This window comes from Scyliorhinus torazame, chromosome 15 (genome assembly GCF_047496885.1).
Source record: "Scyliorhinus torazame isolate Kashiwa2021f chromosome 15, sScyTor2.1, whole genome shotgun sequence".
Taxonomy (NCBI): Eukaryota; Metazoa; Chordata; class Chondrichthyes; order Carcharhiniformes; family Scyliorhinidae; genus Scyliorhinus; species Scyliorhinus torazame.
This window is the reverse complement of record NC_092721.1, coordinates 50,821,115-50,843,820: the sequence shown is the minus strand read 5'-3', so window position 1 is coordinate 50,843,820 and position 22,706 is coordinate 50,821,115. Positions and strand designations below refer to the sequence as shown.

Here is a 22,706-nt window from a genome sequence, read left to right as displayed (position 1 = left end):
ACAGGTGCAGGATAATTAAACGATAACCGGCAATGAATTCATTAAGGGAAAACATGTTTGACGTTTCTTTGAAGTGGTAACAGGGAAGCTTGATAAGGCTGGTGATATGGTATACGTATGAATTTTCAAAAGGCATTTGATACAGTGCCTCACAGCAGACTTGAGCAAAATTCTAGCTCGCGGAATTGTTATGATCCAAATTGATGAAGATCCCAAAATAGAACCCTGGCTCAGAAGACTGTAATTTCCACATTTTCAGAAGAAAAAGTAGAAGAACAGAGTCACAGGGCTGCTAATTAGGTTCACAAACAAGAAATAAAACACAATTAAGAAATGAAAAATCGGATTATGATACAATACTCAATTTACACCCCCTTAGCTTCACAACTATACACAGATTTTATGGCTAACACAGATTACAAAGCATATCTTAAGTGACAATAGTCTCAGCAAGACAAAGTCCCTTTGAGCACACAGATTGGCTGTGATCACAATAATGCTTTCCATTCCAAAATCCAGTCCACATTTTTCAAATGACTTTTAAAAACAGCTTCCATTATACTTTTAACAGCAGACCCAGTATCCAGGTATCATAGCGGACCCTGTATCCAAGTATTCCATCGCCCCTTTTTGGATTTCTTTGTCTTGACTGCTGTACAAACTATTCACAATTGCTTTCATTCTTGATTCACAGCCTATCAAAATGGCATCAAGCTTTTAATTTACCTCTAATGTCTGCTTTCCCACTTTAAATCTGGTTACTGCAATTGTCGCTTTAACTCGGAGCACTTTGTTTACGCTTCCATGAATTCAGGGGTAAATGTCACTGGCAGTATTGATGCAATGAACTATTATAGCACAGGGAGGGCTGATATAGTTGGGGATCCAAATATAGCCCAGAATTTCACTCCCAGGTCTGGTGCACAAAAAATGGCTGCGCTAACAGATTTTCGGTCCATGGTCTTTGGGGGGGGGGGGAAGAGGAAGAGAGGTACAGTAAGAGCTGGGAAGGTTAATGCAGGAAGGAGCAAAATAAAAATTAGAACATAAGACATCTCTCCAGCTCTCACTCACTTTCATTCTCCATGCCCTATCCATGCGAACCCATGCCACCTCAATGTACCCACCCTTTACAGACCCACTGCCAACTTACGCCTTTGCATTCAGCACCATAACCTCTCATACCTTCCATGCCACCTATGCCCCTGAACCCATCCCATGAACCCTCATACCATTCATGCCAGCATATACTCTTGTACCCACCCCATGACAATTCATAGCCCTCATGCCAATCCAAGTGTCTACTGCAGACTTGACTATATTAGAAAAGAATGCATTCTTTAAAAAATTTACTACGTTCATATTCCTTCAACTAAATAAAGTCTTATGCCAACAAGCATCCCGCATCAGTCTTGTAGCTGTCAAACTGAAATGGAAAGCACCACAGTGATAATATAGTTGTAAAATCAGTCATGCAACAGTAATCCAATAATGAAAGCCATCGGCTATGTCAACAGTGTGAAGTAGCGAGCGTTTTAAAAAAAAAACCTCCGGACATTTTTTTCAAAGATTTAAAAGGGCTAGACTTTGAAATACCTTGACAGTTCCCTATGACAGGTACTATCAGTTTTGATAGTTGATTTTGACAAGTCTGTTGACAGTTAAAATGAGTTTGATAGTAATGAGTTTATGCATCTTTTCCACACATTCATGCCTACTTTTAACATTTCCAAAGGGTATCTGATCTTCACCAAAGTGCCTGGGACCCAGATCCTTACATCTCCAAAAGGTAACTTCCGAGGTAGTATGGGCTGAGGTTAGAAACAGGAAAGGAGAGGTCACCCTGTTGGGAGTTTTCTATAGGCCTCCAAATAGTTCTAGGGAATTAGAGGAAAGGATGGGGAAGATGATCCTGGATAAGAGCGAAAGTAACAGGGTAGTTATTATGGGAGACTTTAACTTTCCAAATATTGACTGGAAAAGATATAGTTTGAGTACATTAGATGGGTCGTTTTTTGTACAGTGTGTGTAGGAGGGTTTCCTGACACAATATGTTGACAGGCCAACAAGAGGCGAGGCCACGTTGGATTTGGTTTTGGGTAATGAACCAGGCCAGGTGTTGGATTTGGAGGTAGGAGAGCACTTTGGGGACAGTGACCATAATTCGGTGACGTTTACGTTAATGATGGAAAGGGATAAGTATACACCGCAGGGCAAGAGTTATAGCTGGGGGAAGGGAAATTATGATGCCATTAGACGTGACTTGGGGGGCGGGGGGGGGGGGGGGTTAGGGGGTAGGTTGGAGAAGTAAGCTGCAAGTGTTCGGCACACTGGATAAGTGGAGCTTGTTCAAGGATCAGCTACTGCGTGTTCTTGATAAGTATGTACCGGTCAGGCAGGGAGGAAGGCGTAGAGCGAGGGAACCGTGGTTTAGCAAAGAAGTGGAATCTCTTGTTAAGAGGAAGAAGGAGGCCTATGTGAAGATGAGGTGTGAAGTTTCAGTTGGGGCAATGGATAGTTACAAGGTAGCAAGGAAGGATCTAAAGAGAGAGCTAAGACGAGCAAGGAGGGGACATGAGAAGTATTTGGCGGGTTGGATCAAGGAAAACCCAAAAGCTTTCTATAGGTATGTCAGGAATAAGCGAATGACTAGGGTAAGAGTAGGACCAGTGAAGGACAGGGATGGGAAGTTGTGTATGGAGTCTGAAGAGATAGGCGAGATACTAAATTAATATTTTTCGTCAGTATTCACTCAGGAAAAAGATAATGTTGTGGAGGAGAATGCTGAGACCCAGGCTATTAGAATAGATGGCATTGAGGTACGTAGGGAAGAGGTGTTGACAATTCTGGACAGGCTGAAAATAGATAAGTCCCCGGGGCCTGAGGGGATTTATCCTAGGATTCTCTGGGAGGCCAGGGAAGAGATTGCTGGACCTTTGGCTTTGATTTTTATGTCATCATTGGCTACAGGAATAGTGCCAGAGGACTGGAGGATAGCAAATGTGGTCCCTTTGTTCAAAAAGGGGAGCAGAGACAACCCCGGCAACTATAGACCGGTGAGCCTCACGTCTGTAGTGGGCAAAGTCTTGGAGGGGATTATAAGAGACAAGATTTATAATCATCTAGATAGGAATAATATGATCAGGGATAGTCAGCATGGCTTTGTGAAGGGTAGGTCATGCCTCACAAACCTTATCGAGTTCTTTGAGATGGTGACTGAACAGATAGACAAGGGTAGAGCAGTTGATGTGGTGTATATGGATTTCAGTAAAGCGTTTGATAAGGTTCCCCACGGTAGGCTATTGCAGAAAATACGGAGGCTGGGGATTGAGGGTGATTTAGAGATGTGGATCAGAAATTGGCTAGCTGAAAGAAGACAGAGGGTGGTGGTTGATGGGAAATGTTCAGAATGGAGTTCAGTTACAAGTGGCGTACCACAAGGATCTGTTCTGGGGACGTTGCTGTTTGTCATTTTTATCAATGACCTAGAGGAGGGCGCAGAAGGGTGGGTGAGTAAATTTGCAGACGGCACTAAAGTCGGTGGTGTTGTCGACTGTGTGGAAGGATGTAGCAGGTTACAGAGGGACATAGATAAGCTGCAGAGCTGGGCTGAGAGGTGGCAAATGGAGTTTAATGTAGAGAAGTGTGAGGTGATTCACTTTGGAAGGAATAACAGGAATGCGGAATATTTGGCTAATGGTAAAGTTCTTGGAAGTGTGGATGAGCAGAGGGATCTAGGTGTCCATGTACATAGATCCCTGAAAGTTGCCACCCAGGTTGATAGGGTTGTGAAGAAGGCCTATGGAGTGTTGGCCTTTATTGGTAGAGGGATTGAGTTCCGGAGTCAGGAGGTCATGTTGCAGCTGTACAAAACTCTGGTACGGCCGCATTTGGAGTATTGCGTACAGTTCTGGTCACCGCATTATAGGAAGGACGTGGAGGCTTTGGAGCGGGTGCAGAGGAGATTTACCAGGATGTTGCCTGGTATGGAGGGAAAATCTTATGAGGAAAGGCTGATGGACTTGAGGTTGTTTTCGTTGGAGAGAAGAAGGTTAAGAGGAGACTTAATAGAGGCATACAAAAGTATGAGGGGGTTAGATAGGGTGGACAGTGAGAGCCTTCTCCCGCGGATGGAAATGGCTGGCACGCGGGGACATAGCTTTAAACTGAGGGGTAATAGATATAGGACAGAGGTCAGAGGTAGCTTCTTTACGCAAAGAGTGGTGAGGCCGTGGAATGCCCTACCTGCAACAGTAGTGAACTCGCCAACATTGAGGGCATTTAAAAGTTTATTGGATAAGCATATGGATGATAATGGCATAGTGTAGGTTAGATGGCTTTTGTTTCGGTGCAACATCGTGGGCCGAAAGGCCTGTACTGCGCTGTATCGTTCTATGTAACCTGGCTATCTAAATTCAGGCCTGCTTTCACCAAATCTAATCTGCACCAATCGGTTTCACACTCCAGCCTACCAAAATCCCATTTCAGTGGAGGCAGCTGATTACTTAAAAGCCCAGGTGCCTCAGTAAACCATGCAGGCACAAAACATGTCCCTCCCCTATTCCTGTCCCCACGAAAATGGGAAGTGCCATGTTCAGGCATTTCCTAATAGGGACTGGTATATTAGCAATCTAAAGGGCAAAGAGGGAAGGGAAGAAATGCCTCAAAAACATGTATACAAGAGAACTTTCTTGACCATTGTGTTCCAGGGTCAGCAAGGAAGTAAGGAAGGAGTGTCTGATCTAATTCTGGGGAACAAACTGGGGCAAGTGGGATCATGTTTCAGTGGGAAAGCATTTGGAGGGCAGTGGCCATGTCATCCAATGTAATAGTGATGCAAAGGACAAGGTACAATCAAGGATAAAAAGAGAGGGCATCGAAAAGGAATCTGTCCCAGGTAGATTAAAATCAAACATTGGACAGCAAAATAGTAATCAAAGAACAGGAGGCCTTGAAAAAGGAGATGTTTGGGCACAGGGTAGATGCATTCCGATGTGGGGGAAAAGAGGAATCTAAAGCTGTACCTCAGTGAATGACTAAAGATATAGAGATATTAATTTGATGGTACAGAATTGCAGGAGTGAAAAAAAGAGGCATATTACCTTTCATTTTACACTCATCAGGGCACTTCACAAGAACACCATGTAAAAGGGAAAACAACCTTTTGTGAGGGCCACGAAGAATCCAGCACGAGTTTCAAGGATACAAAGAAATAACATTTATTTACAATAACATATATATATATATATATATATATATATATATATACACACAACAGCAGCAACCTCGCTCGCTGCTTACTCCTCCCTGCTGGTTCCAAACTGGCCAGCTTTATTTATACAGGGAGTCTGCTAATGATTTCTCCGCCCCCCTCATTGGGAAAGCTCATACTCCCACAGGATTGTGGGATTGTCATTAGTCCCCAGCCAATGGTAAGCAGGCAGGTTATAACATCCCTCCCCCCCCCAAAGTCCAAGGAATCCACCGAAGATCCTGGAGGGCGTCGGACTCGTTTTGCCGCAGGTCGGACACCATTTGCACGAGGCGCTGGATCGGGTGGCGTGTAACGAGACGGAGACTGGCGCTTCCGTGAAGAACGGCGTAACGGTTGTACATCCACGGCACGTGGGCCCGAGGATTCCCCCTCTGATGCGTCCTGTGTCTCCATCTTGGAGTCAGAGTCTGCTGCCTCAGTCATCTCGGCGTCTCCTCCGCGCGGTTCTTTAACGACCTGCGCAGGCTTTGAGTGAGGCACCAGAGGAAGATTGTGAGGACTACTTTCCATTGTCTCTGCGGCTGTAGAAATGAGCTCCGGGGGCGGAGAATCTTTGGAAGGGATAGTCTTCTGGACCGAACGTGGTCTACATCTTTGCGCTGCAGATGTAGCCACCTAAAATGGCTGATTCCCGATTAAAGTGGTCAAACCCCGATCTAAAATGGCGAACAAAAGAGGCTGATGGGAAAATCAGCCAACAGGACCCAAACGGACAGCTGCAGGCAAAACAGTGTATTCTGCTCTGAGGAAGTCGGCCCAGTCCGATACCTGCAGCCATTAACAGCACAACAACCCAGCCATCTGCATACTAAGCAGCCATCCCCGGGAACAATTGCTACACATTAGCAACATAAATAAAGCCGATCCAGACTTTTCGGCGCCAGCAGTGGCTGAGACAAAGAAAGGTGGACGACCACCCCCCGATCAAGGAATCACCCCATTATTGGAGCATATCAAACCAAGTGATTGGGACCAAGTCCAATCAGTTGAAACCAGGGTCAAGGTCCGCCCCGAGAGGCGGGGAGCCCCTGGGAACTATAAAGATAGGGGCCAAGTTCAGATCGACCCTTCTCTTCCTGCTCTCAACCTTCGAGACCCTTCGACGAAGAAACAAGTAAGTCTTACTCCAGCGATCGCTACCAGATAGGTGCTCCAGACTATCGACCCGTACCAGCCTTTTTGAATTCCGCATGCCAGACCCAATTCAATAGACCATTTGTTTCCCTGACCTGGTGGTCCATCACCAAAGTATTGGTCTTCAGTGGTAGGTAGTAGTCTAAAAGTAGGATTACTGTATCAGTATTTATTGCTGTATATAATAAATGATCGTTGATTTAACCTTTACTAAAGCGGTGTGCTGCATTATTAATCATTACTTGGACTTGAACCACGTGGCGGTATCAGAAAGATACCTGGCGACTCGTGAGCAAAGGTGACAGAATTAGAGCTAATAAAACTAAGGCTAATAAAGTGCAACAGAGACAACCCTGGGCTTGCACCTGGTAATATATAGGGCACGTTTGGCGAAAGATTACGCCAGGAACCCACTGGGCACCACCAGCAAAATTGTGAACGAACACTGGGTCACCGGGTGCAAACTGCTGAATCAGCCGATGCCAAGAAAAACCCTGTCCCTGCCATTCTTGTGTGCGGCGTACTTTTGCGCCAATGTCCGGGAAAACCATACTAAGACGGGTTTGAAGTCTCCGGCCCATTGGAGTTCTGCGCAAGCTGCCCCAGTGATCGCATGGGGGTGGTCCTATACGAAAACAAAAAGCGAGCCAGTCTCATGTCCATTGACCCGGAAGACTGCTTCTTTAGGCCTCGTTTTAATGTCTGCACTGCGCGCTCCGCCAGCCCATTTGAAGACAGGTGGAAAGGGGTAGTGCTGATATGGCGTATGCCGTTCATCTTCATCAACCTCGCAAACTCTTCACTGGTGAATGGAGTGCCGTTATCCGTGACCAGCACCTCGGGGAGGCCATGTATACTAAAAGACAAACGCATCTTCTCAATTGTTGCGCAGGACGTTGTGCCAAGCATCTTATGCACCTCTAACCATTTAGACTGGGCGATGATTAAAAGGAACATGGATCCTTGAAAAGGACCGGCGGAATCCGCATGCAAGCGCGCCCAAGGCCGCCCAGGTCATTCCCAGTGATGTAGGGGCGTGGCCAGCGTAAGCTTCTGATGCTCCTGACAAATGGAGCAGTTTTGGGCCACCTTCTCAATGTCGGCATCGAGGCCTGGCCACCAAACATAACTCCGGGCCAATATTTTAATTTGGTCACACCTGGATGCCCACTGTGCAAGTCTGTTAGTATCAGCTCCTGTCCTTTTTCCGTGACAATCACACGCGTCCCCCACAAGAGGATGCCGTCTTCCACGCTGAATTCTGACAGCTTGGAGGAAAATGCCTGCAACTCGCCTGGGAGCTGTCTATGCTGCCCACCATACAGGACTATGTGTCGAACCTTTGACGGGACTGGCTCCGTCTGGGTCCACTCACGGATCGGTGATGCCGTGACAGGCAAGGTGTCCATAAAATTTAGGGTTGCAACCACCTCACCGGTCGTGGGGGTCGACACGGGGCCGGTCGGCATTTACTATCTGCGTTCCAGGTTTGTGCTCCAGAGAATACTCATATGCAGCGAGCAACAAAGCCCAGCGCTGGATCCGTGCGGAAGCAATGGGCGGTATTGGCTTATCCTCTCTGAAAAGTCCCAGCAGAGGCTTATGATCAGTCACGATAGTGAAGTGGCGGCCATACACGTACTTGTGGAAACGTTTCACCACAAAGACCACTGCCAGGCCCTACTTCTCGATCTGCACGTACTTTTTTTCCGCTGCAGTCAATGTGCGGGAGGCGAAAGCTATCGGCCGCTCGGCCCCGTTCTCCATCTTGAGGGACAGGACGGCCCCAATACCATACGGGGATGCATCACATGTGACAAGCAAAGGCTTTCCAGGATCATAGTGGGTTAGTAACCCAAACGACGACAAATTGTTGTTTTACCCGCCGGAAAGCGGTTTCTTGCAGCTGACCCCAAATCCAGGTGTGATTTGTCTTTAGCAGAAGATGCAATGGGGCCAGCGTAGTTGCCAGATTGGGGAGGAACTTCCCGTAATAGTTTACGAGGCCGAGAAAAGAGCGAAGATGCGAAGTGTCAGTCGGGGAGGGGGCCTGTTGAATCGCGCGCACCTTCTCTGCAACGGGGTGCAAACCTTCGCGGTCCACCCGATAACCCAGGTAGACTACTTCCTTCGCCTGAAAGATGGACTTTGTGCAACGTAAACGGACTCCAACCTCCGAAAAGCGTCGAAGGACAGCCTCCAGATTTTCCAAATGTTCCTGCTCCGACGTCCCGGTGATCAAAACGTCATACAAGTAGACAGCGACACACGGTAAACCTCTCAAAGTGCCCCACATAACGCGTTGAAAAATAGCGCAGGCAGAGGATACTCCAAAGGGCAAACATGTATATTCATAGAGGCCCCGGTGTGTATTAATCGTTACATATGGTCGGGAGGCAGGGTCCAGCTTTAACTGTAGGTAGGTGTGACTCATATCTAATTTTGTGAATGAGAGTCCAGCTGCAAGCTTTGCGTAGAGATCCTCTATGCGAGGCATTGGATATCGGTCGAGTTGGGAAGCCGTATTCACTGTAAGTTTATAGTCGCGGCACAAGCGAACTGTGGCATCGGGCTTCATTACAGATACAATTGGTGCTGCCCAGTCAGCGAAACGGACGGGCCTGATAATACCCAAAGTTTCCAAACGAGTGAGCTCCCCTTCTACCTTCTCGAGCAAGGCGTAAGGCACCGGGCGCGCCCGGAAATAGCGTGGCGTGGCTCCTGGTTCGACTTGGATACGGGCTACGGCCCCTTTTATTTTCCCCAAACCTGGCTGGAATACATCTGGGTATCGTCCTAGCACCTCAGTCAACCCTCCAGAAGCTGTTTGGACGATGTGCTGCTACTGCAAGCGCAAATGGCGCAACCAGTCCCGACCCAACAGGCTGGGCCCATGGCCGCGCACCACGATAAGTTGCAAACGCCCCTCCTGGCGTCTGTAAACAACAGAGGTCATTGTAGTTCCTGCAATGTCCAATGGTTTCCCCGTGTAGGTGGCCAACCTGGCCTGTGTGTCGGTTAATGTAAGGGTCTGTATACCCTGCTTGATGCGGTCGAAGGTCCTCTGGGTGATTACGGAGACCGCTGCGCCAGTGTCCAACTCCATCTCAAGCGGGTGATCATTGACCCGTACTGTCACCTTAATGGGGGCCACACGGGGAGCTGCCATACAATGCAGCTGCAGGCAGTCGTCCTCAGTCTCCACGTCTTCAGGAGTAGTCGCCGCAGGTTCATCCACATGGAAGGTACGGCCCCTGGGCTGGTCCCAGTTTCGGTCGGAACGACGCGCCTCTGGCACCCCCAGGACCGGCATCCGCGACGGGGTCGGTGCCTACAAGTCTGACACGGACATGGCTCCTCATCCATTGGTTCTGGAGAAGGCTCCCTTCAGGGAGGAATGTCCGGCGGCCACTGGCGTTGATCCAGACGTCATCTCGCCCAAGGTGCCGCAGGAGTGCGGGGGGACGTTTTCGGACAGAAGGGGTTGCGCCCCAAGGCATGCACTCCCATTCCCTGTATCTCCTGCACTCCTCGTTCTGCGCTCTCTCGGAACAATACTATTTGAATGGCCTGTTGAAAAGTCAATGTTGGCTGAGCTAACAACTTTCTCTGGGTGACCGCATTGTTAATACCGCAAACCAAACTGTCGCATAACATTTCTGACAAGGTCTCACCATAGTCACAGTACTCTGCAATCCTGCGTAGCCTGGATACAAAGTCGACAAGGGATTCTACTGGGGTCCTCTCAGCGGTATTAAACCGGTAATGTTGGACTATCTTGGACGGGGTTGAGTTAAAATGCTGCCCCACTAAATTCACAAGTTCATCAAACGTTTTGGTGTCCGGCGCAGCTGGGTACGTAAGGCTCCTAATCACCCCAAATGTATGCAGGCCGCAGGCGGTGAGCAATATGACCACCTAGCGCTCGTTTTCAGTGATATTGTTTGCCTGGAAATAGTAACGCATCCGTTGTGCATACGGATTCCAGCTTTCCAGCGCAGCATCAAAAACTTCCAAACGTCCGTACAGAGGCATGGTGTAATAGAAAACAACTTCCAACCTGTATCCAACAAAAATCCAGGGAGGTGGCTTCAGCAGTGTAGACAGCTATTCACTTTAACCCTCGTCGCCAGATTTGTGAGGGCGCCAAAGAATCCAGCACGAGTTTCAAGGATACAAAGAAATAACATATATATACACACACAACAGCAGCAACCTCGCTTGCTGCTTACTCCTTCCTGCTGGTTCCAAACTGGCCAGCTTTATTTATACAGGGAGTCTGCTAATGATTTCGCTGCCCCCCTCATTGGGGAAGCTCGTACTCCCACAGGATTGTGGGATTGTCATTAGTCCCCAGCCAATGGTAAGCAGGCAAGTTATAACACAACCCTTTTAGGAGAAGAGAATGCTGACTAGTAGAGATGTTGCCATGGAGAATGCACTAGCTGATGGTGACCGACAGGATAACTGCCAAGCAATGTTTGAAATTTAAGCCAGGCAGCTTGATCCCAATTGGTCCTAGGGAACGAATCATCGAAAAGGCTGTTACTTATTTTGTTTGCCTGAAACAGGCACAATGTATCTGTTCTTTTCTGTCTGGAAAAAAAAGGGCCTCGTATATTAATATATGTAGCTTCTAGTACAGGTAAACGTTGCACACTGCAAGCCCGGCTGAAAATCCAACTGGTTGTCAGCATAATTCTTAGCACATTGAGGATTATTTAGCAAATGCGGCCAATCACAGAATCACATCTAATGTTGGATACTGTGTTTTGGTTTTGCAAGATTGGTTACGGCCTGTACCTTGCCCATTGCGAACAGCGTTTGGGACATGCCATTTGAAACAATTTACCAATCTTTGAGACATATAGCCATCATACCTAATATCACACTGGCACAATTCACATCCCATATTTGTGTGATAGGCAGATGCCTTTTTGGCTTGATGGCAGGGTGCTGCTACTAAGTGGGCCGAATGCCCTCCTTCTGTACTGTACTACATAGCAACAGCATGAAACTGTTGCTCAAATTTAAGATACCTTGCCCTTCCAGGGTAATCGGAGGGAGACTGGACACTTTTCAGGGCCAAAGTGTTTGCATGGTATATAGCATGAAATGATCTGATCAGAGTAGCCATTATCCCACAGGATGACTTTGATGTGCCCCATTCCAGCATCAAGCTTGCACAGTGAGCAAATGGCTTGGGTGCTATTTAGGTTTCCGATAGGACAATTATGCTGAAAACCAATTTAAGATCGTCAGCCAAGCAAGCAGTGTGGCACATTTGCATGTACTGGAAGCTATGTATATTAACATATAAACTGTTCTTTGCAGACAGAACAAACACGTGTCCGTTTCAGTTAAACAAAATAAGTGATATTCCCCAATAGTCTTGACCAATCTGGGTCAAGCTACCTGGTTTAAATTTCAATCAATGCTTGGCAGTTATCTGCCAATGACCATCAACCGGTGCATTCCCATTGGCAATGCCTCTACCAATCAGCAGTCTCTTCTCATGCAGTATACATTGTTGTTTTCTCCTTATACTTGTATTCTTGCAATGTGTCCTGATGAGTGCAAGACAAAAAGCTTTGACATGTCACTTTTTCAGCAATGCTAAAGATATAGAGGGTTAAACTGTGATAGAAAGATTATATTAAATGTAACGTTAATAATAGTGGTGAATCAAACCAAATATAGAAAGTATAGAAGAAATCTAAAATAAAAGTAGAGGGGTAAGGAGTATGAGAATAGATTAGCAGCTAACATAAAAGACAACCCAAAAGTCTTTCTCAACATACAAATAGTAAAAAGGAAAAGGAAGAGTGGGTCCTTGCAATGGAACAAAAAGAGAACGGAGCTATTCTTATGTGGAGGCTTGGCTGAGAAATTAAATAAGTATTTGTCTGTGCGGAGTCTGCACATTCTCCCTGTGTCTGCGTGGGTTTCCTCCTGGTGCTCCGGTTTCCTCCCACAGTCCAAAGATGTGCAGGTTAGGTGGATTGGCCACGATAAATTGCCCTTAGGTGTCCCAAAAGGATAGGAGGGGTTATTTTGTTACGGGGATAGGTTGGAAGTGAGGGTTTAAGTGGGTCGGTGCAGACGCGATGGGCCGAATGGCCTCCTTCTGCATTGTATGTTCTATGTTAAAAATTTGGAATCGGTCTTCCCTAAAGTTACCAGTGAAGGAGGCAGTAGCAAGACTGGATAAATTAAAAGATAGCCAGATGTTTAAGTACATCCTCTGTCCTCAAAGCAGACATGTCACCTGGTCCCGAAGAGATACAGCTTAGTATACTAATGAAGTAAGGGTGGAAATTGAAGAGACATTTTCCACAATTTACCAAGCCTATGGGGGAATGATGCAAGTTTACTGGAGGTTGCAAATGGTACACACCTGTTTAAGAAAAGTGAAAAGGGATAAAAATAGCAACTACAGGCCAAGCAATATTGGGAAACTTCTACAAACAAAAACATGGGTCAAAATTAAATTTGCATTTAGAAAAGTATGAAATAATAAATGCAATTTAGTATAGATTTGTTAATATGTAATTAGCGTCATTAAGTTATTTCATGAAGTAACAGAGAGAGACAATGAATGCACTGTGATTTATGTGGTGTACATGGACTTTCGCAAGGTGTTTGACAAAGTACCACATGAGTAACCAGTTAGCAAAATTAAACCTCATGTGATTAAACGATCAGTGGCAACTTGGATACAAAATTAACCAAGGGACATAAAGCATAAATGAGCTTTTCTAGGCTACAGGGAGGTATTAAGACTGCTAAAATAAGCAAAATACTGTGGAATCCGAAACAAGAACAGAGAATGCTGTAAAAATTCAGCATGCCTGGCAGCATCATTTTGAGTTTGTTATCCAATCGGACTTGGAACACCAATTCTGTTTTCTCTCCCTGCAGATGATGCCAGGCCTTAGTTTTTCCAGCATTCTCTATCCTTGCATTAAGATACCTGTTCTATTTACTGTTACTGTATTTTTTTAAAAAACTATTTTTTTTATTCTACATTTTCCTTCAAAGATTTGCACCCCACAAACAGTAAATGGTAACGAATACAAAATCAATCCCTTTAACAATACCAATGATCCCATCCTCCCACCACCCCAAACAACGGCCCACCTGTCAATATATGCATCCAATAAACCAAACCCTCCCACGGAGGAAACAGAAAACAAAGGAGAAGAAAAAGGAGTACGGGACCGCCCATGGTCACCATTGACCTATAGAGTCCACTCCCCCTCCCCCCTACACTCAACACCATCCAGCCTCTAAAAGAGTACCGTACATGATACCCAAGAGTTGTACACCCCCCCCCCTAAGTCTCCAGCTCCTCCCGTCCACTGCCTCTTGTAAAACTCCTCCTCCCAACCTCGGTTCCTTCCCCCCAACTTTCCACCCCGGCTAGACCACTCAGACCCTGTTCTGCCAGGCTCCGATGGCCGCAGCCCCTCCCCCCACCTCACTCCCGTTCACTGGCCGGCTTAAACCGGCCAGCGTGGAGGCCCCCGCCCGGGTCCCTTTCCCCCTTGGCCTCCACGACCAATGAGCCCGATCCAGTTCATAATCGGGAGGAATCCTCCCCCTCCCCCAATAGTTTTGCCAGCATCGCGGCAAAATACTCAGTCAGCTTCGGTCCTTCAACTCCTTCGGGCAGCCCCACAATCCTCAAATTCTGTCGCCTGGATCGGTTTTCCAGGTCTTCCATTTTTCCTCGCAGATCCTTGTTAATGTCCATCACCTTCCGCATCTCCTTCCCCATCGAGGCAAGTTGATCACCGTGCTGCAATAACATCTCCTCCACTTCCTTCAGCGGCTCCCCTTGCTCTCGCACCTCTGCCACTGCGCTCGCCACTGCCGTCATCACCGGGGAAATCGCCTCCTCCACAAGCGCACTCAAAACCTCCCTCATCGCCTTCCTCACCGTCTCCATGCATTTCGCAAACTGCCTTTCGAATTCCGCAGCCATCACCTTAGTTATTCCTTCAGCCGTAAGCACTGCGGCCTCCCCTGGTGCTCCAGCCTCCATTTTCTTTATTGACCCCGCGGTGACCTTTCCACTCCCAGACAGACTTTCAGCCGCTTCTTTCACGGCCGTTTTTTTGCTGGTCTTCGACATTCCCCTCCTCTGTGCTGTCTCCCGACGTTTACTGCCTTCGCTGGCCTTAGGACCGGGCGTTAACCCCCGACAATGCCGTTTCCGAACGGGATCCCTCCAACGTGCGGCTGCCTCCCGCCCGCCGTCACCTGAAGTCCTATTTACTGTATTTTAATGACCTGGAATTTGGTATACAGGGAATAATTTTGCTGCACATTGATACAAAACTCTGAAATGTAGCAAATGTGGAGAAAAAAGAAGAAACGTACAGCACAGGAACAGGCCCTTTTGGTCCTCCAAGCCTGCGCAGTCTATGCTACCTATCTAACGTACAACCTTCTACACTTCCGGGGTCCGTATTCCTCTATTTCCATCCTATTCATGTATTTGTCAATACGCTCCTTAAACATCACTATCGTGTCTGCTTTCACCACCTCCTCTGGCAACGAGTATCAGGCACCCACTACCTTCTGTGAAAAAAAATCTTCCCTCGCACATCTCTTCTAAACTTCGGCAGCATGGTAGCAGTGGTTAGCACTGTTGCTTCACAGCGTCAGGGTTCCAGGTTCGACACTGTCTGTGCAGAGTCTGCAACTTCTTCCTGTGTCTGCGTGGGCTTCTTCCGAGTGTTCCAGTTTCCTCCCACAAGTCCCGAAAGACGTGCTGTTACGTGAATTGGACATTCTGAATTCTCCCGCTGTGTACCCAAAAAGGACCCCTCCACCCCACCCCAAATGTGGCGCCTAGAGGCTTTTCACAGTAACTTCATTGCAGTGTTAATGTAAGCCTATTTGTGACAATAAAGATTATAATAAACAATAAAGATTAGCCCCCCGTTCCGTAAACCCATGTGCCCTAGGAATTGACACTCACACCCTGGGAAAAAGCTTCTGACTATCCACTCTGACCATGACCCTCATAATTTTGTAGACTTTTATCAGGTCGACGCTCAACCTCTGTTGTTCCAGTGAGAACAAACAGAGTTTATCCAACCCCTCCATACCAGCCAACATCTGGTAAGCCTCTTCCGTACCCTCTCCAAAGCCTCCACATCCTTCTGGTAATGTGGCGACCTGAATCGAATACCATATTCCAAGTGTGGCCTAACTAAGATTCTATACAGCTGCAGCAGGACTTGCCAATGAAGGCAAGCATGCCGTATGCCTTCTTGACTACCGTCTCCACCTGCATTGCCACTTTCAGTGACCTGTATAGCCAGATCCCTCTGCCTGTCAATACTCTCAAGGGTTCTGCCATTTACTGTATATTTCCCACCTGTATTAGACCTTCCAAAATGCATTACCTCACATTTGTCCAGACAGTAACAGACTTCAGGATGACGTAGCCAAAGATAATTGATAAAATAGGAATTTACATGGCAGAGGAAACATAATACATAGAGGTACAAAATGATTCATTTTGGTAGGAAGAATGAAGAGAGGCAATATAAAGTAAATGGTACAATATTAAAAGGGGTGCAGTCGAGACCTGGGTTGTTTATACACAAACCTTTGAAAGTGGCAGCACAAGTTAACACGGCTGTTAAAATACACACTCAATCCTTGGCTTTATTAATAGAACAGTCCAAAAGCAAGCAAGTTATGCTAAATCTTCATAAAATACAGGTTAGTCCTCAGTTGAAGTACTGCAACTATGTTTTTTTAAATTACAATTTACGCGATGTGGGCATCGCTGGTTAGGCCAGCATTTATTGCCCATCTCTAGTTGCCCTTCACAAAAGGTGGTGGTGAGCTGCCTTCTTGAATCGCTGAAGTCCCTGAGAGGTAGGTACACCCGCAGTGCTGTTAGGGAGGGACCCAGAATTTTGCCCCAGCAACAGTGAAGGGCGGTTGTTGTATATTTCCAAGTCGGGGTGGGAGTGACTTGGGAGGGGAAACCTACAGGTGGTGGGATTCCAAGGTATCTACTGCTCTTGTCCTTCTAGATGGTAGTGGTCATGGGTTTAGAAGGTACTGCATAAGAAACCTTGGCGAGCTCCTACAGTGTATCTTGTAGATGGTACACACAGCCACCACTGTTCGTCGGTGGTGGCAGGATTGAAAGTTTGTGGAAGGGGTAGCGATCAGCTTTTTAAATGTTGTTGGAGCTGCACTCACCTGGGCAGGTGGAGCATATTCCATTACACTCCTACTTGTGCCTTGTAGATGGTGGACAGGCTTGGTGGGGGGGGGGGGCACAAAAGTTATTTGCCACTTGCCGGCCCAAGCTTGGATATTGTCCAGGTCTTGCTGCATTTGTACATGGACTTCTTCAGTATCTGAGGAGACACGAATGGTGCTGAACATGTTTGCAGATGACTGCACAATCCCCACTTCTGACCTCATGATGGGAGGCAGGTCATTGATGAAGCCGCTGAATATGGCTACCCTGAGGATCGACTACAGTGATGTCGTGGAGCTGAGATGATTGACCTCCAACCACTCAAGACAGGCATGACTCGATCCAATGGAGAGTTTTCCCCCTGACTCGTTTTGCTAGGGCTCCTTGATGCCATATTTGGTCAAATGCTGCCTTGATGTCAAGGGAAGTCACTCCTTCCTCACCTCTGGCATTCAGCTCTTCTGTCCATGTTTGATCCAAGGCTGTAAGGAGGTCAGGAGCTGAGCGACACTCAGAACTCAAACTGAGCGTCCGCGAGCAGGTTACTGCTGAGTAAGTGCCACTTGATAGTACAGTTGGTGAATCCCTCCATTACTTTGCTGATGAAGAGTAGACCGATAGGACAGTAGTTGGCTGGGTTGGATTTGTTCTGTTTCTTGTGTAAAGGACACACCTGGGTAATTTTCCAATGCCAGGTAGATGCCAGTTTTGTAGCTGTACTGGAACAGCTCGGTTAGTGGTATGGCAAGTTCTGGAGCACAAGTCTTCAGTATTATTGCCAGAATATTTTCAGAGCCCATAGCCTTTGTAGTATCCAGTGCCTTCAGCCATTTCTTGATATCACGTAGAGTAAATTGTATTGGCTGTAGACGGAGATCTGTGATGCTGGGGTCCTCCAGAGTAGATCGAGATGGATCATCCACTTGGCACTTCTGGCTGAAGATTATTGCGAATGCTTCAGCCTTTTCTTTTGCGCAGATGTTCTTGATTCCTCCATCATGGAGGATGGGGATATTTGCGGAGCCTCCTCCGGGGATTTGTCTAATTATCCACCACCATTCATGGCTGGATGTGGTAGGACTGCAGAGCTTAGATCTGATGAATTTGCTGTGCATCTGTCTATTATTTGCTGCTTACAGACAAATGTGAGGTAATGCATTTTGGAAGGTCTAATACAGCAGGGAATTATACAGTAAATGGCAGAACCCTTAGGAGTATTGGCAGGCAGAGAGATCTGGGCGTACTGGTCCATAGATCACTGAAAGTGGCAACGCAGGGGATAAGGTAATCAAGAAGGCATACTTGCTTTCATTGGTCAGGGCACGGAGTACAAAAAGTTGGCAAGTCATGCTGCAGCTGTACAGGACCATAGTTAGGCACATTTGGAACATTGCGTACGATTCTGATCACCACACTACCACAGAAGGATGTGGGTGCTTTGGAGAGGGTACAGAAGAGGTTTACCATGATGTTCCCTGGTCTGGAGGATATTACCTATGAGGAGAGGTTGGATCAACTCGGATTGTTTTCACTGGAACGACAGAGGTTGAGGGACGACCTAAAAGAGGTTTACAAAATTATTAGAGGCACGGACGGAATGGATAGTCAGACATTTTTTCGCAGGGTGGAAAAGTCAATAACTAAGGGACATAGGTTTAAGGCGAGGGGGAAAGTTTAAAGGAGTTGTGTGAGACAAGTTTTTTTTTTTACACAAAGGGTGGCGAGTGCTTGGAATGCACCGCAGGGGGAGATAGTAAGCAGATACGATAGCGACGTTTAATAGCCATCTTGACAAACATATAAATAGGATGGGAATAGAGGGACACGGACCCCGGAAGAGGAGAACATTTTAGTTTACACAGCCATCATGATCGGCGCAGGCTTGGAGGGCCGAAGGGTCTGTTCCTGTGCTGTACTGTTCTTTGTGCTCTTTGGAACACAAGGAGTCCTACATTGTAGCTTCACCAGGTTGATGCCACATTTTTAGGTATGCCTGGTGTTGCTCCTGGCATGCTCTCCTGCACTCTTCATTGAACCAGGGTTGATCCCCTGGCTTGATGGTAATGGGTAGAGTGGGGGTTATGCCGGGCCACGAGGTTGCATATGGTGGTTGAGTACAATTCTGCTGCTGTTGGCCCATGGATGCCCAGTCTTGAGTTGCTAGATCTGTTCGAACTCTATCTCATGTAGCACGGTGGTAGTGCCACACATGATGGAGGGTATCCTCAATGTGAATCATCGAATCCCTACAGTGCAGAAGGAGGCCATTCAGCCCATCGAGTCTACAATGACCCTCAGAAAGAGAACCCCCCGTTTTATCCTTTCACCCCACCTAACCTTTTAGACACTAAGGAGTAATTTTAGCATGGCCAATCCACCTAGCCTACACATCTTTAGACTGTGGGAGGAAACCGGAGCACCCAGAGGAAACCCACGCAGACATGGGGAGAATATGCAAACTCCATACTAAGTCACCCAAGGCCGAATTGAACACACGTCCCTGGTGCTGAGAGACAGTAGTGCAAACCATTGGTTGGTGAAGATGAGCTCAAGTATGTTTTTCCCTCTTGTTGGTTCCCTCACCACCCGCTACAGTCTCAGTCTAACAGTTATGTCCTTTAGGACCCGGCCAGCTCAGTCTATGGTGGTACTACCGAGTCACTCTTGGTGATGGACAGTGAAGTCCCCCGCCCAGAGTATAATCTGCACCCTTGCACCCTCAGTACTTCCTCCAAGTGGAGTTCAACGTGGGGGAGGACTGATGTATTAGCTGATGGTGAACCAGGCGTGAACACCAATTTAAGGTGATAGGAAAATAATTTTTTTTTTTTTTTAAAACATAAACACAGCAACATTTTCATATCTGAAATACAACAGGGAAGCAGATTCAATGGTAACATTATATTGGATAAATACTTGAAGGCTAAACAAATTACAGGTGAGAGAGGAGAGTGGGATTAATTGAATGACTTTGCCAAAGAACTGGCACAATGGGCTAATAATTATTATTATTATTGAATGTTGACTCCTTGGAAGATTTCAAAAGAGTTTTTTCATGCATGATAAACTTACATCTTAAATGGGTTATTCAGGGTATTAAAAATGAATATTAAATGCATTCACGTTCAGTCGCAATATCGTGAAAGGCAACCTGCCGCTAACCTTTAGCCCCCTCTGCCAACTCATCTTTACATTTAATTTTAATTCATACTGCCGCCGCGGACGTCCACCTTTTACACAGGTAACATGACGCTCAAGATCTGGGCGGTACTAAAATTGGGGTTGCTTCAAAACGTAGTCGTTGCAAAAAATGAAAAGAAAACGCATCCGAAGGTAATTGGATGTACAAATCATTGACCAGCACCTACCATGAAAGAGAAATTTAGCAACTTGCTGCCCTCCACTCTGCCTCGCAATATCGCTGCTGAAAAATCCGCTCACCGTTTTCCCCTCGCACCTCAGCATCGCCACTCCTGCCAAAGCGGTCAGAAGAAATAGAAGCGCCATTGTTTGAGTTGTGATGAAAAGTCCAAACTCTCCACCTCCCTGCGGCTTATCTGTAGTAGGGGCAGCAGCGGAAAGCCCTCCCTGCAGCTCACTTCATCCCGATTACTGCGGATAATTGACACCCCACATAACCATTCGGAAGTCCAGAGAAAGCCCAGATAGGGCTGTGTTGAAATGATAACCAATCGGCATCAAATAGGGACGGGACCCTGGGAGTTTGAGCATCTTTTCATGACCGGCTTTGCCGGTGTTTTCTCTACGTGTCAAAAACCGAGTCATAAATTGGTTGCAAAACAACTATCGTAAAAATAAATAAACGCACCACGGAGGAGGCAGGAACTAAATAAATGCCACAGCCACGTATTGGTTTTATTTTCTGGGTCTGTAATTTTGATAGCGAAAAAGACTTTTTAATTTGAGTGAGCCTGAGGTATAACGTTTTTAAAATGTGTAAACGTGGGTACTTTACGACCGCCGTAAAGCGGCTGCTGAAGATGTCCAAGGATGGCGGTTGGAAGGAGAGGGCGCGAGAAGAATTCAAAAAGCGGCTGCTTGTCACCGGGGGAGCGGGCTTCATGTAGGTACCAGAGAAACCCCAAGACACTGTGGGTGAGGGATACACGGGGCTGATTAGAAATACCCTGTGAATGAGGGACACTGAGTTACATGTACATAAACACTACGTCATTGGAACTGTGGGTGAGGGATACACGGAGCTGATTAGAAAAACCCTGTGAATGAGAGACCCTGTGAGTTACATGTACACGGGGCTGATTATAGGTATATAAACACTGTACACCATTGACACTGGGTGAGGGATACCCAGGATATAGACACTGGCTCATTATTGATATATAAACATGCACATCATTGGCACTGGGTGAGGGATACACGGGGCTGATTTATAGATATATAAATACTGTGTACATCATTGACACTGGGTGAGGGATACCCAGGATGTAGACACTGGCTCATTATTGATATATAAACATTGTGCACATCATTGACATTGGGTTATGATACAAGGGACTGATTATACAGATATATACACTACATCATTGACACTGTGGGTTATAGATATATGTGGCTGATTACATATATATAAGCACTGTACATCACTGACATTGAGTGGGTTATAGATATGTGGGGCTGATTATAGATATACAATCACTGTACATCATTGACACTGAGTTAAATGTACATGGGACATATACACTGGCTCATTATAGATATATAAACATTGTGCACATCATTGACACTGGATTATACATATATAAACACTATATCATTGACACTGAGTGGGTTATAGATATACAGGGCTGATATTGGTTTATAAACACTACCTCATTGACACTGTGGGTTATAGATATACAGGGCTGATTATAGATATATAAACACTACATCATTGACACCGAGTTAAATATACAATGGATATATACACTGGCTCATTATAGATATATAAACATTGTGCACATCATTGACACTGGGTTGTAGATTCACAGGGCTGATTATACATGTGTACATTATTGACATACTTAAATGTACAATGGATATATACACTGACTCATAATAAGAATCTTTTTATTGTCACAAGTAGATTTACATTAACACTGCAATGAAGTTACTGTAAAAAGCCCCTAGTCACCACATTCCGGCGCCTGTTCGGGTACACAGAGGGAGAATTCAGAATTCACAACTGGCTGGCCTTGTTCTGCATCACAAACCAGCTCACTGAGCTAAACCAGCCCCATCATTATCATTATAGATATATAAGCATTGTGCACATCATTGACACTGTGGGTTGTAGATACACAGGGCTGATTATACATATATAAACACTAATTTACATGGGGTATATAGAGTAGCCCATTATAGATATATAAACGTTGCGCACATCATTGATACTGTGGGTTGTACAGGTTATGTATAACCAAGGCTGATTATAGATGTAAACATTTTTACATAATTGACGCTGTGTGGGTTATAGATACCAAGGTCTGATTATATATATGTAAACACTGTGCACATCATTGACACTGAGTGGGTTATAGATACACGGGGCTGATTATACATATATAAAGACTGCATCATTGACGCTGTGAGCTATAGATATGTAGGGCTGATTATAGATATATAAACACTGTTTATCATTGACGCTTTGGGTTATAGATATGTAGGGCTGATTATACATATATAAGCACTGTGTACCTCTTTGACACTGAGTGGGTTATACATACACAACGCTGATTATAGATATATAAACTGTACATCATTGACACTGAGTTGTAGATATAAGGGACTGAATATAGATACATAAACCTTGTGTACATCATTGACACTGTATGGTGCTTATATATATATATATATTGCTTATATACATGTACATCATTAACATTGTATGGGTTATATATACAGGCGGCTGCTTTTAGACATATAAACACCATGTATATCATTGATATTGTGTGGGTTATTAGATACAGGAGGCTGCTTATCGATATATAAACACTTTGTACATCATTGACACTGGGTCGTAGATACAAGCGGCTGCTTATA

General features: G+C 45.9%; 2 protein-coding genes across 4 annotated transcripts in view; one reads left to right on the top strand and one right to left on the bottom strand.

Annotated features, from left to right (window-relative positions):
• Positions 1-20,397, bottom strand: part of gpr180 (G protein-coupled receptor 180) — a 291,090-nt gene extending 270,693 nt beyond the window's left edge. Inside the window, exon 1 of one of the 2 annotated variants that reach the window (XR_011935125.1) lies at positions 20,015-20,397. Coding sequence is in view for 1 of the 2 variants with exons in the window: in XM_072476231.1 (XP_072332332.1) it covers positions 20,015-20,153 (139 nt within the window). In the remaining variant the exon portion in view is untranslated. The remainder of the gene's footprint in view (positions 1-20,014) is intronic. The other variant, XM_072476231.1, reaches the window with a different exon arrangement.
• Positions 20,398-20,436: 39 nt separating this feature from the next.
• LOC140391590 (dTDP-D-glucose 4,6-dehydratase-like) overlaps positions 20,437-22,706 on the top strand; it is a 126,434-nt gene continuing 124,164 nt past the window's right edge. For both annotated transcript variants that reach the window (XM_072476233.1, XM_072476234.1), the window contains exon 1: positions 20,437-20,730. In XM_072476233.1, the coding sequence (XP_072332334.1) occupies positions 20,600-20,730 (131 nt within the window). In that variant the 5' untranslated portion in view covers positions 20,437-20,599. The remainder of the gene's footprint in view (positions 20,731-22,706) is intronic.